Source organism: Calonectris borealis, chromosome Z (assembly GCF_964195595.1).
Source record: "Calonectris borealis chromosome Z, bCalBor7.hap1.2, whole genome shotgun sequence".
NCBI lineage: Eukaryota > Metazoa > Chordata > Aves > Procellariiformes > Procellariidae > Calonectris > Calonectris borealis.
In genome coordinates, this window is record NC_134352.1 from 84,466,741 (window position 1) to 84,483,941 (window position 17,201).

The 17,201-nt window shown below is 43.0% G+C and overlaps 1 protein-coding gene across 1 annotated transcript in view; it reads right to left on the minus strand.

Moving 5' to 3' along the window:
• Positions 1-17,201, minus strand: part of LOC142075843 (unconventional myosin-Vb-like) — a 115,754-nt gene that overhangs the window by 31,877 nt on the left and 66,676 nt on the right. The window contains exons 18-22 of the mRNA XM_075137826.1: positions 16,345-16,456; positions 14,891-15,102; positions 12,148-12,304; positions 9,684-9,923; positions 4,584-4,823 (exon numbers count right to left, since the gene is read on the minus strand). Of these exons, the coding sequence (XP_074993927.1) occupies positions 4,584-4,823; positions 9,684-9,923; positions 12,148-12,304; positions 14,891-15,102; positions 16,345-16,456 (961 nt within the window). The remainder of the gene's footprint in view (positions 1-4,583; positions 4,824-9,683; positions 9,924-12,147; positions 12,305-14,890; positions 15,103-16,344; positions 16,457-17,201) is intronic.

Here is a 17,201-nt window from a genome sequence, read left to right on the forward strand (position 1 = left end):
TTAAAAGATCTATCCCCTTGTGCTTTGCCAGTTATCCTTTGTACATCAGGAGTTGAAGCGTAAGAGAACCACACTGCAACAACAGAGACTAATTTTTCTTTTCCTGAGTGCATTTCTCCCTTAAATTAATGTTTTTAGCAGAATCTTATAAAATACTGAGCAGCTGGACTTAGCGACCATGATCTGCAGGAGTGAAACTCCTACAAGTGATCAGGTCATCAAACCAGAGTTTTATTTCCATACCTAATGGGCTTCATTGCCATCTTCCAGTCATAGCACTGACTGCTGTTGGGGGGAAAAAAAAATCTGATTGTTTCAGGCAATGTGGCACTTTAGTAGTTAAGAGGGACACAGTTAATGTGCGCACCATGGAAGACTAATACGAGATAATTCAGGCTTTTTTAACTTCATGTAATAAGATCATAGTCAATTTAAAGTGACTTCACACTGCTGCAGAACCTCTAGCACAGTGATGCACAGTGTGTACAGAGCCTTTGGTAATACAACAGGAACATATATAGGAATTAACACCAATAAGTGCCTGGCAAAAATTATTGAAAACAGAAACTAAATCCTGCAAAACAGTATTTTTTTTTTTAACTACCTCTATTACAAATGAAGGGAAGCAAGGCCACTTGTCACAACAATAAGGCTGGACTGGCGCTGACAGCAACCTATCCTGTAATTTTGTTCATCCTCAGGAATTTTGATGCATTCAACAGCGTTATCTCAAAACACAAAACCAACACGTTATCAAGTGAAATATGCTGCTACGGTTAAGCAGGATGGTTCTGCTGCTGTCACGTAGGAGAACAAACGGACACATCATCCCAGTGTAACGTCATTCCTTGTGCCTGCTCCATCGCATCCTGCAGCCACAGTTTAGAACACAGCTACACACAGCAGAAGGATCTCCAGATGCCAAAGATAAACAACACTGTACACACCATCATAAAAGTTTTCAGTGCCCAAGAATAATAATTTTGCTGTCACCACTCTATAAAATTTATAGGCAGCCCAGCTGGCATGCACTCCTAGCACAGACTTCAGTCTTCCACACAAGCATCCTCAGGTCAAGGTATTTTATCAACTACTGCATATGCCAAATACATACTAATGGGAGGGTAAAAGCACAATGAATATTTTACTATAAGTCACAACTGAAGCCATCACATCCTGTGCACAGAAATTGGAAGTTCCCACTACCCCTCGCTCTCCAATCCGTTCATTTACTCCAGCTGTCTGCATAAATACCATCTCCTGCATCTCTAGATATAGTAGGAAAGCTGGACACTGGAAATAAAACTAGAAAGGGAAGAAAACACAATTTAAGGCATGCAGAGCTACTGGTTTTTTAATGCTCTGAACTGAGCTGTGATTTTAACATTCTGTACCAAAACCAACTACATTCCTTCATTTGTATATCACTTCAAATAAATATCATGGCAGACCATTAGATCAGCACTAGCGTCTTCAAATTAGGAAGAATTCTTAAAAAAAACCTGAAGAGCCACAAGAGTGATAGAAGGGAAAGAAAATCTGCACTGCAATGGGACAGCGAGGAACTCAACTCATTTATCCCATCAGAGAAAAGATTAGGGGTGATGGGATTATTTCACTAGTGCTCTTTAATGGGCACTGATAATGAACTCTTCTGTCCAGAAAACGAAGTTATAGCAGTTGGAAAACAAAACTAGAGAAAAATTGTGAGTAATTTCTCTCCCACTGTGCTGGGGAGATATTTTAGAACTGAAAGACTTGGTAGAATCTGCAACAATTATTCCCAGGTTTAAAAATTTCTAATCCAGATTGGATAAAGATATTTTTAAGATATGATCTTAAGCGATTGAGGCTTGTTTATCTCATTCCTGTTTCCATATGAAATAGAAACAAGCTGGAATTCAACATTTGTGTTTACAGAAACCCCATGGGAATGAAAACAGTCCATTAAACACAGGTAGAGGTAAGCGGAACAGGTGACACAACAGCCAAGCAGCACAAACTCCATCTCTGGTACCTTTTGTACCTCGTGCTCATCTTTCTTTAGGAAACATCTTTGAAGGTGCTTCAAATGCAACAGCACCTGCTTTGAAGGATTTCTATGGAAAATGTTGAGCAGCGAGCACTCGTGACAGCTTCAGCCCTTATTTAAGTGTTACACTGGAACCACCTGCTCATGAGATCTGGCCCCAGTCCTCCCCTAATCTTGTGAGGAAAGGATGATGGCATTTAGGATTTTCCTAATAAAAGTCCTGGCCAGGCTTTGAATCATCCTACCTCACCAAGTGAGAAGATTAGGTGCTACCGAAAACCCTAAGAAGAGCTGTTGGCACTCATCCAGATCTCATGTTTTAAACTTTATCACTAAATGGAATAAGAGCTATTCTAAAATTAAGGAGTTGGAGAGAAAAGCTATAAGGAATAGATTAAAATTTTTTCAGTAACAAAATCATAACTAATATGGATTTGCAGAAGCTGCAGCCCCAGCTCAAGTCGATAAAATTAAGGCTGTCAGTCTCACTCAGAAGTGTCTGATGACTTGGGGTATCATCTCCAGAGCGAGCGCTGGATCCCACCACAACCACGGTGCAGTCTTGCTGTTGAAGGCGAAAAGTGCTTCTCACTCCTGAATTCAGTTTCACAACGCTCCCCACACTTTTGGTAGTTATTAGAACTACTCAAAAATCTCTATCAGAATTTTTCTCGGAAAGTGTTTTGGCTAAACAAATGCTTCCAGGAAGGAAATAGGTCTTCTCTGTCTTCCTACTGACGAGGAACTGAAGGGAGCAATTGAAAGCCAATGTCAGAAATGGGAGCCTGCACTGCTCCGTAGAAATGTTATGTTTTATAATTAAACCATTTATTGTCATGGTAAAGTACATAGTATTTGTTCTGCTGTAGGCACTTCTACAACAAGGGAAAGCTTTTGCTTTGTTTTCATGCTTTTTGAAAGCATTTCTTCGGTCATTAAATCAACCTTTCTTCTGAGTGCTCGAAGGGGATTTGCAATCAAGAACAAAGAGAAGCAGTTTTTCCCCAGCTGCATCACCTTCAAAATAAAGCATCCTTTCAGGCTCTAAAAGCTTGTACTGCAGACAGCTAATGAACTGAGCCCTGTGCCAAAAAGGATCATCTAATTTGGTGCTGGAGAAAAGAAAATCACTGACTCCATACGTCCCTGTGTGGGTGCAATACATGTGCAAAGAGCAGAGTAACTGCTTTTCTGACTGCTCTTGGTCCAGCCAAGAGACAACACACATACAGGCTGAATGCCCTTGTGAGAACACACCCAAAAATGCATTTCAGCTGTGCCAGTTGTTCAGATTAAGTTGTCCTGACCACACAGTCCCCACAGCTTCTCACCCAAACCCACCATCTGAGGGCTTACCCCCAAGGGGAGGTTGGCCAGGGCAGGTGCTGCTGAGTGAAGTGCCCTAGAAGAGTCCCGCCTGGGCACTCTTTCACCATAATTAAAAACACAGCTAATCCCAGATCTCTTTTTATCCCCAAAATCGACTCATCTTCAGGTTGCCACACAAAAAGTGCTATTCTAGATTAACAGCTGCAAAATAGCTTTTTCTATGCAACGCATTAAGCAGAAAAGCCCTAAGTTCTTTCCAATAGCAGGATCAAAGAAACCACTTCAACCACCAGTGCAGAAGAAGAAAGATCACAGATTTAACCTGAGCAGTCATAAGCATTCGCAGCAGGAAACTGAATCCATACCTTAGTGCCTTAGGTTATGAGCATAGGCGTGAAGGTTATTCAGAATGAACCGGACCAAAGAAATTCAGTGTAAAATGTCCAGTTTTACTATTTGCAAAAAACCTCTACACTCTGAAGTCTCTTTCTCCCATTAGAACGCTTTCTTGTACAATGGTGGCAGCGTTGGGCCACCTTCACCTCAAGAGATTCAGAAAGCTCAGGAGTTTGCATGAAGGAGGGGAAGAAAATAAAAAAAGTTTAGTCCACATCACAGCTCCAAACCCTATAAAGGCTTGTAACAACCAGCCTAGCTGGTGTTGGAGCAGTGCCTCTGCTTGGGGGGGATGAGTTGGTCCCCACACAGGTCGTACTCTGCACATAGCTACACCACCAGCCACTATGACCAGCTGCAACGGCCATGGCCTGCGTGGCAGAAACCGAACCCTCATGTCCCATACCCAGAGACTGTGCTGAGGAAGGACATCTTCCTAATATTCACAGCATCTATGACAGCCTTCTCCAATATTTTGCATTACACGCCATGAGGAATCACTGTATATACACGAAGCTCTGGCATATCCACGGTTGTTAAGTGCTCTTATTTCAGGGTCTGGGTTTGGGGAGTTTCTTCATGGTTGGTAGTGCAAAAGGCATGGAGATGTGGCATCCTCCTGACACGAGGCAGTCGCTGCTCCTGCAGGGACGTCCACCTGCCCTTGCTGCCCCATGACCTAGTTAAAAGGCAAATTCTAGGGGCATTCAGTTACAAAAAGAAAAAAAATTATAATTAAAGAAGAGAAATTAAGTCTTTCCCCTTCAGACTTGTGAAGAGCGAGCTTTCACCACTACACAACACGAGACGTGACAAATACACGTACCTTTCTCAGTAGGTCTTTCTCCTTAACGTAGCTGTCTTCCACGACCTTCCTCTCACCATGTGCTTTTTCAAGCTCCAGCCGGAGGTGCTCCATCTCTTCTTGCAAGCTGACAAGCTGGTTGCCATCACCCCGGTGGCTCTGCTGATATTGCACCAGTTCCTTCTTCAGCTTTTCCACCTCGGAGGAGTGGGCAGACGTGAGTGTAGAGAGCTGCTCATTCAGAAGTTTGTATTCCTTGTTCTGCAGCCAACGTCCCAAAAAGAAGAAAATAAAGACCGTAAGCAAGATCAGTGCATCCACTGATGCACTACAAAAGTAACCATCAAAAATCCTTGAGCATGGTAACAAACTTCCAATAACCAACATTTCCACACATATGCTAATAAAGCTCATAAAGCTAAAAACAATTTCAAAACTGTCACAAAAGCTCAATAATATTTTGGTAATGATTATACAAGCATTTGTTAAAATTGATGTTACACTTGAAGCAAAGGCAAACAACATGTGATAGCACTGGCAACCAAACCAAAAAACCTACACTTTTATTACAGCTTCCAGACGATGTTGCTTAATGCAATTGGCTTGCAATTTTTTTGGTTTGCAGTATTGGATTTGCGGTTTATCCTTTTATTCCTGACTCCTATGCCTGCAGGAGCCTGGGGTGACAATGCACTGTAGTGTAATTGCAGCCTTGAGCACAAAGAGTTCCCTAAACCCCAGCTTTAAGTCACATGCCAGCTCAATCGTCTTTTTATTCACTCAGATTTTCTCTTTTAAAGCACTTAGCAATGATTTACTCCCAAGTTTTGAGACCTGAAAATTCAGCTGCTTTGATTTTTGTGGTTCAAATCAAAGTCAATGGGAACTACGCTGTGACTAATAAAACATCATTATTAGCCAGCCCCAGAAACGACAATGAATTCACAACAGACCAAGAGCTTCAGTAAAGAGCCTACCATGTAGCTTTGCTAACATTAGGTAGATAATCACGACAGCAAAAGAACCATTTTGAAATTTAAAATGTAGTCTGTTTTTTAAAGTTTCCTTTTTGAAAGCTTTCAATACAGCTTTAAAGACCTGGGTTCATATCACTCACTATACAAAAGATTCAAAAAGCTTTTCTTTCTTAAATGGGACTTTGGTGGATATTTCACTTGAGCATCGGAAATACCAGTTTCGGTCTCTCCTGGTCTTGCTGGAAAATATTTGGCAAGAGACTCGTCCAGACCAGATGCGTGTCCTGGTAATCTGCAACTTAGCCTTTTGCTGTTTCTCAGAGCTTTAGTCACCTCACACCAGCTCATGAGAAACTGCTCCTTCCACCCAAAAGTTTTTAATTAATGTGGAGGTTAAGAAAAGCTTGAGGTGAACAAGCCAGAAGACAAAAGTCTTAAAAGACACAAATGTAAAGACACAAATTAAAAAAAGTCAATGGACTACAGAAGTCCTGATATACAATTTTTGACTGGTCAGGATAAGCAGTAAAGGCGCAAAGTCACAGATCCCGAGCTGCAAATTCTTCCTTGAAGAAGGAATTTCTTACTTGACCAGAGTCAAGTAAGCAAGAAAAAAAAAATTCAATGCAAAGAAGTATGATTGATGTCTGTAATAGGGTCAAAGGCTCCCATTAGCTCCTGTACAACAGAGTTTTCAAAGAACCTTACAGCCTGGAAAAGAAAAAAACCCATGAAAGTAGAGAATTTTATCTTTAGGTCTACACAGGTTCTTCTAGACCCGACAGACCCCTGTACAAATGCATGATGAGTTGGTGGATACTGAAATCCCCACACTTCGGATTAGTCTCTTTTAGATTCCTAATGTGGCTCATAGGATCATTTCTTCTACCATCGCTCTGGTCATCCTTCAGGCCCCTCTCTAGGTGACCTCCCAAAGCACCCCTCTCTCGCTGCAGTCTCAGCGCTCCGAAGCAAGATTAACATGTCTCAAATGGAAAAACAAGTAATTGAGGGACATTAACACCTTTTCCTTTGCTCCCTTGTCATGAATTATTAGTGAACATCAAAATTCAGCGTTCGCGTGGTATTAAGGAATTAACATTTCTGCATGACCAAAGCCATTTCCAGAGAGATACATTTGGAGAGAAAAGCTTTGCCTATGGAGAACGGCAATAATGACTCTAGTTCACTAATCACTGCTGCTTCCCCCACCTGTAAAGGCTCCCCCAGTCTCTGCTCATTCTCCAACACGCAACGTTTTATGGCTTTGTGTCCCAAGGTCTATGTATACGATTTTACATATCAGCCAACTGAGACTTCAATCCAGATATAAGATAAATGCACAGGAATGCTTTTTCTTGTTGTTATCTACTAGAGACATGAGAGAGCATTTACTGTCTCATAGCAAAACGGCCGGTCCCCACTGCAATCAGATATTGCTCAACAGACCCCGTTAAACTTGAACTTGCTTTATTTTAAATCATTACCCAGCCCAGCAGAGCTGTGACAGTCCCAATTTCAACCCAGGCTCTGTGCACCAATCTAGAGTTTATTTTGCTACCAGTGGCAGAGACTACAACTTCATCACTACTGTTACCCAAACTAGTTTTATTCACAATAAATGCTCACAGAGATACTGCCGCTTGCAGAGACAGCGTAGGGAGCTTGCTGAGTCTAAATATTGGCTGCACGAACACATAATTCTAAATTAGGTAACAGCCTTAAAGGTGTCTCAGGCAGCTACAACATACACGTTTAAAAAACCTCACTGAACTGAAAAGAACCAAAAAAAAAAAAAAAGAAGAAAGTGGTCCAATGTGGATAGAAAAAAGTAGTCCAGTGAGGATATTTCACGCAAAACATATTTAAAACTTCCTTGTGTGTGCAAAAAATCCCTCACATGATTTAGACACTGAATTAAATAGGCCCAGTTATGGATGCTAGAGCATGTGAGCTGAGGCTGACATACAATAATAGGTTTTAATGTTTTCAGAGAACGATTTTCTTTTCCTCAGGGGCACACGGAGTATTGCATCTCTCTATTCATGCATGAACTAAAGTAGCAGAAATAGAAACATTTTCTTCCACGGCTAGTCAGAAAACAATGCAACTGCAGCTCTCTAGGTTACCTGCAAATTTTTTTTTCCTCTTAAAAGGTTAATTGGCATTTTAAAAGGTCGTGTTTATAGATTAGCAAGGACTGCCATCAAGATACTTCAGGGAAAATATGATGCAAAAAACTCGCTGCTGCCAGAAAAAATCCAGTGCACTGAAAAGAAAGTCCACTGGAATGGTGCTTATTAACACATCCAAAGCACGCCAGAGAAACCTGTCAGTCCTGAAATGGTGGTTAAAATTAGCTCGCTGGACAGACTACCACGAATAATACAGAGCAGCAATTCTTTCCTGCAAAAGTTACACAGAAAGCAAAGTAACTCCTTCAAAACGGTCTGCGCAGAGACCAAGGGAGATCAAGACAAGCTCCAGCGCGTTATTTAAGTAGGCTCCAGCCTACTTAAAAGCTCTCCATGTCTCCCTTCCCTAAAGCAGACCTTTCTGCTGCTTTCATAATCCACGACAGGAAAGCCAACATTAACCAAAGATTTTTTTTTCTTTATTGTTCCACCCCCCCACTTTTCCTAGCAGTAAATGGCAAGGAATTAAAAAAAAAAAAAAAAATTAATACTGCTGCTCCACCGCCAAGTCCAGCGGCTCAGCAGACCTAACACAGACATTCATGCTCATTGCGTGAGTTCAGCCCAAATACATGGACCTGAAATGACTCATCCTCATTAATTCCATCAAATACCCTCCAGATGAAGGGTCACATCAAACAGGTTTCTGATATATAAATATATAGAAAACCTTATGCCTACCTGTTTTCCATTCCTAAGCTACAGTTTTTCTGCAAAATCTAAGTATGCAAGAAGGCATTTGAAAATTAAACACCGCGGTTTAAAAGTCAGACTGTACTGCGGTGCATGCTTTGCAGCCAATTAATACAGCAACAAAAGCGGCCAGCAGTAATGCAAATCCCTGGGTGTCTTGGCTCTGCAGTATCTGAGCCAAGGCAGAGTCATTTCTCATCTTCTTCACGGCAGGACCTCTCGTGTCATACAGGGATGGGAGAGATTTAAGGCTGCAAGGAAACCGCATGTCATCTATAACGGTTCCTGACAACATCCCAAACAGAATGATAAACTGCAATTAATAACTGGTACTACAAAAAAGCAGGTATCCTGACTTACAGGGAATGTTTCTCCTGCCTGTAAAAGGACAGTTTAAGGCTATAGGTGGATCCGCATTTCCCCGTTGAGATTAGTGGACACAACTGGGTCTACTCAGTATTTCTTCTACTCCTCCCTGAAGTCCTTGTACAGCATTGGAAGCAACACAGAGGGTATTTATCAGATTACTCGCATTAGTAGGTGGGAGAAGCCTCCTTCTATACATGTGTAATCAAACAACTATTTTGCAGCTCGTTAATGACACATGGCATTTCATGAAGACTCCTCTGTGATCAAGTAGTCACAGGAAGACCATCAAGCCATCCACACAAGCACCTATCACTTACATCTCACCCCTCATCATGGCTCTTACTTCTGAACAGTTGTTACATCCAGTAACACAAACATGCTCAAACTACTTTGCAAAGTGAGTATTTATCCAATTTACCTTTTACCTTTCAGGTAACGTGACTCACAAGACATACGGTTCAGTACAGCAGACTGTGGCAGAGGCTCTGCATCCTTAGTGCTTGCAAAGCAGAAAGTGTAATGGCCAAAGCCTGTTTGACATAGGGTTCTCACATGGAGCTGGCTTGGGTTTTCAAGCAACAGCTCTCAAAATTGCCATTTCATCTTCCTCCTCCAAGCCCTTCTGGGCAGTTCTTACAACAATTACAATGCAGCTTTTGCAGCTTACTGAGCAAGCTCTTCAGACAGCAAGGTGGAGACCTAAGTGCATTTGCACTTCCACGGTGGTGTCCCACATTACAAGTGTCTGGCCAGCAGCAGAAGGCTGCTGCCACCACCATGACAGCCTTCCCAGATGCCATGGGAAGATAAAAACTTTCCCAGAAAGGACAGCAAGAAGGCAAAGCAGAAGCAGGACCACACTTGTCCCAGCACTGCTCAGGACGCACCTGCTCATCGATCTTCCTTTGAAGCTGGACCACCTTGTTCTCCATGCCAATATTGAGCTTCTTCAGGTGCTGCGCTGAGCGGGCCTCGATCTTCAGTGCCTTCAGCTCCTGCCTGGCCTTCATGCGCCGGTAGTAGCACTGCAGGACGATGGTGGCACCCCTGACCCGGCGGAAGCGAGTGCGGGCCAGCCAGCCACGGGCGTACTTCTGGAGGATGGTGGCTTTGTGCTCCGCAAGGATCTACAAAACATGGGCAGAAACAGGACAATCAAGGGAGAAAAGTCACCCACAGAGGTGGCAGCAGCCTTGGTTTGGCTGCAACGTGGCACTCGACACTTCCCGATCTGCCTTCGAAAGGGCTTCTCCTCCAAGCAGGAGTGTCCTGGTAGGTCCAGGGGGTGATGGCTGGAGACAGGGGCTGTTATTTTGCATCCTCTTTTATAGACGGGAAGGGGGGGGTTTCTTCGGTCACTGTACTCAACTGAAGCAGGCAGGGCACATCCAGTCCTCTTAGTGCTGCGCTCTAAAAAGAGGCAACATCTGCTTGGCCAGTGAAACAAGAGAGGATATGGTCCTGAGTTGGTGACTAGGAGACTCAATGGGGACAGGAGACATCTGGGCTGACATACTTCATGGAATAGAACATACATTCCACCTCGGAATAATACTCAGATCCACAAGATCCATAGCTAGCAGAACAAACAGCCATTAACAGACACACCAACACTTAGCAATAAACTTACTGTCCCTTCAGCATCAAATATAACTCACAGCAGAACAGGTTTTTATGGTCTTTTTTTTTTCCCCTGTGTTCTGCCCCTGCATTATGATAATTTATACTGCGGATAAATGCTGTCCTGGTGGGATTTCTTATCATATAAGGATAACCTTCAAATAAAACCTTTCACTACAGTCTGCAGCCAGTTCTCTTGCATGATTCAATTTTTAGAAACTTGTATCTGGTTTTGTGAAACTTCTGGCACTTTTGCATTGGATTTCTCCCCAAAAATTTACAGCAATCTTTTCAGTAAGTAGCAGTTCAATTCCTTCCTCTAAAACTGAAGGCTGATATATTAGAGATACAACCAGCATGCTGTTAATAACTTTCTTACGTTGATCTATGCTGCAGTATTATGAGGAAAGAAATACCAGGAGAATTTAAAGATTACAAGACACTTTGCTGTTATTAGTTCGGGATAAGTTGTATCAGAAACGGTACCATATCAGCTTCTCACAAATCTTTTGTTTCACCCTAAGGCGTTCTTCGCACTTGCAAATTTTAATTCAGAATAAAAGGATTGTGCAAACTTAGAATGAGTAGGAGTTACCCTGAAATGAGCTTTGTCTGTCTCCACCCTTGGCACTCTTACCAGTGGAGAAAGCTGGGGGTCCCCAAAGAGCTAGAAGAAGCTCTACTGCATTGCCTTGGGGAGCATTGGGCATGCCCTGACCCCATTAAGCATCACCTGCAGCCCTGCATCTGTTGTTGAACATGCACTTGAACCAACACCTATATCCAACACCTATATCCAGGTGCTCCAGCAATTAAGGATGTTCAGATTTGAGAGTCCTGACCTTCCGCCAACTTCTACACCTTGTTAAGATTTTGAATCTCAGAGCGTTTAAATGCTGGACTAACTGCCTCCGGAGGCTTCTGATTTAAAAAAATAGATGCTGAAAAAGCAGTGGCAGCACAAATTCCTGATCACCAGCATCCAGCTGCTCTGTTTCAGAGGACAGCCCTGATCTCTCTGGTGGGTCACCAGGTGTCCAGGTAATCTCCATCATCTCCAGGAGCAGTCTCTCCTCTCCTAGCTCATCGAGCCTCTGACTTCTTAGAGTACTGCCATGGCCACCCATTAGACATAAATTTAGGTGACTACCAAAGTAAGGCTGGGTCTGAAGACTGTTTCCCCAAAGCTGTTCTCAGTTTCCTGACAGACAATTTCTCACTGTATCACTTGCTGTTATCAAACCTTTACTTCCTTGCTTTCAGCTCCTGGTTTAACACAGAAAGCTAATGGAGAGAACTAATTAAAGAGGGATTTATATCAATAAATGACTTGGTGCCTTCCATGACAGACCCTACTGGTCTTCCTACCATACTGGAAATGGCACCTGCAGCACGGCTCAGACACAAATTCGGTTTGCCAGGGAGGTTTTTGCAGAGCATGGGTTAGATCAAGTGACATTTCCAGATTTCCACAACGCCTTCTGGCATCCAAATGACTAACTTGGTTTAGCTGCTCCACTGCGGTGCCGCTGCCAAAGTAATTTTTGCTTGCACAGCTTTAAATGGCAATGCTTGCCATCACCGTGTGCTCTCCAGAAACAGCAGAGGCAGTCAGCTTCTTAAAACATCAAAATGGCCACAATAAATACGTCATCGTGTTATGCCAGCAGAGATAAGTATAAAGGCTCTTCCTACTCATTTCTAATGCAAAGACACACCGTGGAGTCATACCTTGTGATAAATCCTCCTGACAAACATGCCCCGAGCAAAAGCCTGAATGGTGATGGTTGCGTTGCGGACCCTCTGGAAAGCTCGGAGGATCCTCAGCATTCGATACTGCTTCTGGAAAATAATGGCAGCTCTCGTCCTCCTCAGGTGCTCGGCAAGCCTGCAAAGCACAAGAAAAAGGTTAGCAGTAAAACTGAACTCCCCTTTTTTTTGTCATAGTAAGTTTTAAACAGGGCAGAGAGAAAAATCTTTTGGACAAAAGTGGCTTGATGGTATTCAAGAAAGACCATTCCAGCAGTAGGGCTAAGGAAAGAGCAGCTGATAGCATGTCTCCATTAGAATAATGGGAACACGTATGCAATCAGAGAGCATCCATGGCACCCAGGAGAACTAGAACCAGGAATCAATACAACTCATTATTCCTAAACAGCAGTAAAAACAAGTATTTTCCAGCTTTTCCCTTGGTTTGAAATCTCTGCCTTAGGTACTTGAGCCAATCAACGCCCAGGTTGGCTCCATCGCTTCCCTAACTACAAAAAGCAAGCGTCGCACAGGGTATCTACCAACTCGGTGAAAACGGCTGCAAATTGATTTGACATTTAAACCGGTGTGCACTGGTTTGGCAACATTCATGAGCAGAGCCCCAAGCAATTCACAGAGAGTAAATAATGAGGGATGTGGTCAACTCGGAGCCATGTTGCTCCCATTCTCCAACTGAATTCACGTTCATTTTGCTGTTACACAGGTTAATAGATGCCCATAAAACCTCCATTTAACTCGATAATTAGCTTGCTTTGCTGAATTTATGATTCGTTTCTTGCTCTCAGCATGAAGCATTATACAGATAGTTGGTCCACTTCTTTATTTTGTGAAAAGCACATCAAAACTAAAAGAGCCATATTGGATTGGCTTATATATTCTCTTAGTCAAGGCCAACAGTTTCTCATTAGGACCCACTGAACCAGAGCTTATTAAAGAGGACAAGGGATGGTCCATTTCCAAAACCACAAGGAAGCAGTTATTCAGATGATATGACATCCCTATGAAATCAGCACAAAGACGTGAACTGAAAAATCACGTTGAAGAAACACTGCACATCTGCTTCCAGCCTCTCTTTTAGCTCATACCCTGTCACTTCGGCATCACCAGGGATTCCTCCTCCCCTCCATCGAGAGATGGTTGGCTGATGCAAAAGTAAATATAGAGTCCAAGTCCGGAGGTGTGCATGGAGAGCCCACTGGAGAGGCTACAGTTAATCACCAACTCCCCCTTTTTCTTAACCTTCCTCTTAGTGCTTAGATCTCACTCGTCTTGTCTTCAAGTGAGCTGTAAGACTGCCGAGAGCCTAGAGAAGTACATGGACCTCTGGGGACAAGAAAAATCTGTGCTCAGTTTTAAATAAAAGTCACCAAACTGCCCAGCTTTGCTCATTTGAGACCTCCTCATCCCTGGATTCTCCAAGAGGCCAATCCCTTTCACAAGAGCAAATAATAGCACAAATTCAGTTAGCATCTCTGATGTTCTTCCAACATACAGTGTGATTTAGAGGAAATCCTTGAAAGGAACATGGAAGTTCTTCACCCTTGGTTGCTTCAGTAATTGATAGAAATCAACATTTATCCAGCAATCAGGAACGAAGTGACTGTGCAGGAGCCTTGTAGCAGTCAGGCAGCATCTCGTGTTGCCCAAGTGCAAGCAGAGTTAATTGGGCTGCAGATTAGGCAGCAGCACTTCTGATGGGCAGATGCTAACTCGGAGCCAGGGAGAACATTGCTGCTCAAAACCAAACAACATAGCTAACACACCTCAGCCTCTCTAAGCAGAAAACAAGAAGGGAAACAAAGCTGAAAGGACCCAAATCTACTCCTTGTTCCTATCTGCAAAGTGTCTGAAGCCAGCTTAGCTAGAGCAGGAGAATAGCAGCGTTTGACGTGAATAAGGGGCACAAGATGCAAGGTGACCTGTGTGTTGGGATGCTATTACATTGCTTTACTGCTCCCTCACACCCATCCCACATCTGCTACCAGCAACCTACTCTCCAGTGCAGCATTATCTACAGAAACCCCAGCAAGCCACCGACACGGGGAAGCTTGAGGTTCCTGCACACAGAGTTAAACATTGAGCTCTATTATTCTGTACTGTAAATAGCCCCACTGCCAGTGATTTTGAGCGATTTTTCTCATTACAAAGGATACAGTAAATCAATTCTGAGAACTCCCCTTGGATACCGAGGAGGTACAAATCTGGTCTCTGCAGAAGAGGAGTGCATACCAACTAGCAAAGTGCTCACTGGCTGATCCAAACGCCCTTTGCCAGAGGTAGTCCCAGAAAAATATTAGTTCTGTGAAACCCTTTCACCTAAATATCTCAGAGTACTTTAGTCATCTGATTACAGCCTAGCTGCCTATGCTCTAACCCTGGCCCAGCACCTAGAAATTAAATCAATACAGATATGAAATAGAATAGAGACAAAGACTTTTGATCTCTTCCCCTGAATAAAGGTGGAGAGAGGTCCTGATATGAGCACAGAAACGTTCACTGTAGTGGTACCCACGTGCACAAAACAGCCTTGTTTTCACAGGGCTGAAAGCCAACACCTCATGCAGAGCATTTTCAACGTTTCTCCTATGAAACCCCCAAGTATAAGGTCTACAGGATGGAATGGATTGAGAATACAAGTGCCCAGAAGTGTGTTCCCACTTGACCTCCCAGCTAGCCCTTCCTCGGAGGGCTTCCTAGGACCCACCTCCGCGCCAAGCGACCACGCGTGTAGCGCTGGATGACAACTGCAGCTTGTCTCAGCCTTTTGTACTTGACCCTCTGCAGCCAGCCCCGCACCGTCTTCTGAATCATGATTGTGGCAGCTCTGAACTTATCTGCTCGCAGTTTCTCCAGATATGCCACCTGGCCTGCACGGAAAAAGATCTTGGTACGTCCAAACTGGAACTTGTCTGGATCCTTTTCAAAAGCATAAAGGAAACTAAATTTAATTCAGGCAAACATTTTTTTTTCTTTTCTTCAGTCTATGTTGCTCAGTAGATACCGATTTAAAAAACCACTTTGAATCAAATTTATCAGCTGAGCTTACATCTCTTCTTAACTAGGTGATGAAGATATTATTAGACTCCAAACTACTTGAGTGTCTATATACCCATTGAGGAATGCAGCACTAGGATTCAGTCTTAACTTTCCATTATTTATAGAAATTTTGAATGTTTTTTGGTTGGTTAATTGGGTTTTTTTTTGTTGTTTTTGGCGTTTTTGGGGTTTTTTTTGTTGTTGTTGTTGTTGGTTTAAGTTAAATAGAGCAATGCCACGCCAGCGAACGTCAAGAAAGTATTTCTTTCTTGAAAAGATTAAGGCTTACATCTGCAAAGTCACACATGCACTGCAAATGGCTCTGCAGCTAAGACAAACACTTGGTGCATAAGGAAAACAGCTTTTGCAGAGAGGAATTGAGTAAATTCCTCAAAATCCCACGAGGAAAACAAGCATTAAAAATTAAAACCTGGCTAAGATGCTGTGCACGTTCTGGGCTCCTCAACAGCAAGAAACCCTTGTGTGCACACTTGCAATTTAAAAATAATGCACGTGAGTCTGACTAGTAAGGTTTTGGTAAGGAGGGGGTGGCAAAGACTTCTTATTTGCTTATACATATAAGGGGGAAAAGTCCCAATCTATAGGATGCTTTTTCTACGTGTTAGTGGCTATTAAAAGTCTCCCACACATCAAAACAGGGCAATTATTGCATTTTTCTCTTACTCATTTGTGCAAAGAGACATTTAACGATGGGGTGACGGAACCGACTTTGACTAAGGTTCATGGTGTTGTACACAGCGTCGAAAGCTGGACCTCTAAAATGTGCTCCAGCTACGGCTAGCCAAAACGCAGGAGGGGTTGGAGGGATGAGTTTTCTGGAGATGGCCAGTTGTTCATCTACAGCCGGTGATAAGAAACTCTGGACTTCACCAGCACTGAAATGGCACGTTTAGCTTGACTGCAATCAAAAGATCCCATGTTACGCTTGCTCTCGCTACCTCCTTGCGAGACTATCTCATTCTGGAAAAAGCCCCAGGCTGCCTAGGCTGAATAAGCACCTGCATGAGCAGCAGGTGAAGGAGGAGCAGGAAGAGCAATTCAGATCATATCATGAGCTTCCGTGCTGTAAAAATCATTGCCAAAGATTTGGTTCCAGCTCACCTTAATGAGGTCTTCCAACAGGGTCTGACAGATCTGCTTCTTGTCATTCTTAGAGAGGTCTCTCTTTTTCATAAGAACACGATACCTATTGAAAAAGTCATGGTAGGACCACCTGAAAGCAAAGCATAGACAGGATTAGTCTGCATGCTGGGCATTATTTCCTTAAAATAAAGCATTTAGAGTCATAAACGAGTCAAAATATGAAACTCTCATACTGAGGGATCTCTCGCCACTACCCTCAGCATGGCTTGAAGCCATCTGAAAGGAGCTAGGTCACCCCAAACCTGACCTCCAGTCTCAGCCTGCCCCTGCCCCTGAATGACCTTATCAGTGCATTTCTAGCCTGGAACAGAAAGGCCATGGATCACCTTATTTTCATTCCGCCTGATGTCCTTCCCAAGCTGCTGCGTTTTACCACTCAAATGCAACAACGCTGTTCCCTTCGGAAAGGATATGCTAATTTTGAAGAGCTGGATCTCCTGATTTGGCCAAAAAAATTTTAAAAAGCAATCTTGGTAAGGTGATAAGAGAATGAATCAAATAAAAACTCTTCCTTATTTTGCTTTTCCAAACTGTTGAATATTAATTTGAATCAATTAATTCACTAATCACTCCATGTTGAGGTCTATGGCTGAGACCCTTAAAACAAACACAAAATCTTTGGACTCTGAAAAGACAAAGCAGCCACTTGGAAGACGCCTCACTGTCACCAGCAGTGAAGTTTCCAAACACGCAACACTAATTGAAGGAATTAGAGCACTGTAGCTTACTGCTAGGAAATACCGTCTCCTGCCGCCGCTGTTAGATGTAGAGCCTGCGGACTGGATCCTGAAATTGGTTCGGCATCTGCCAAGTTT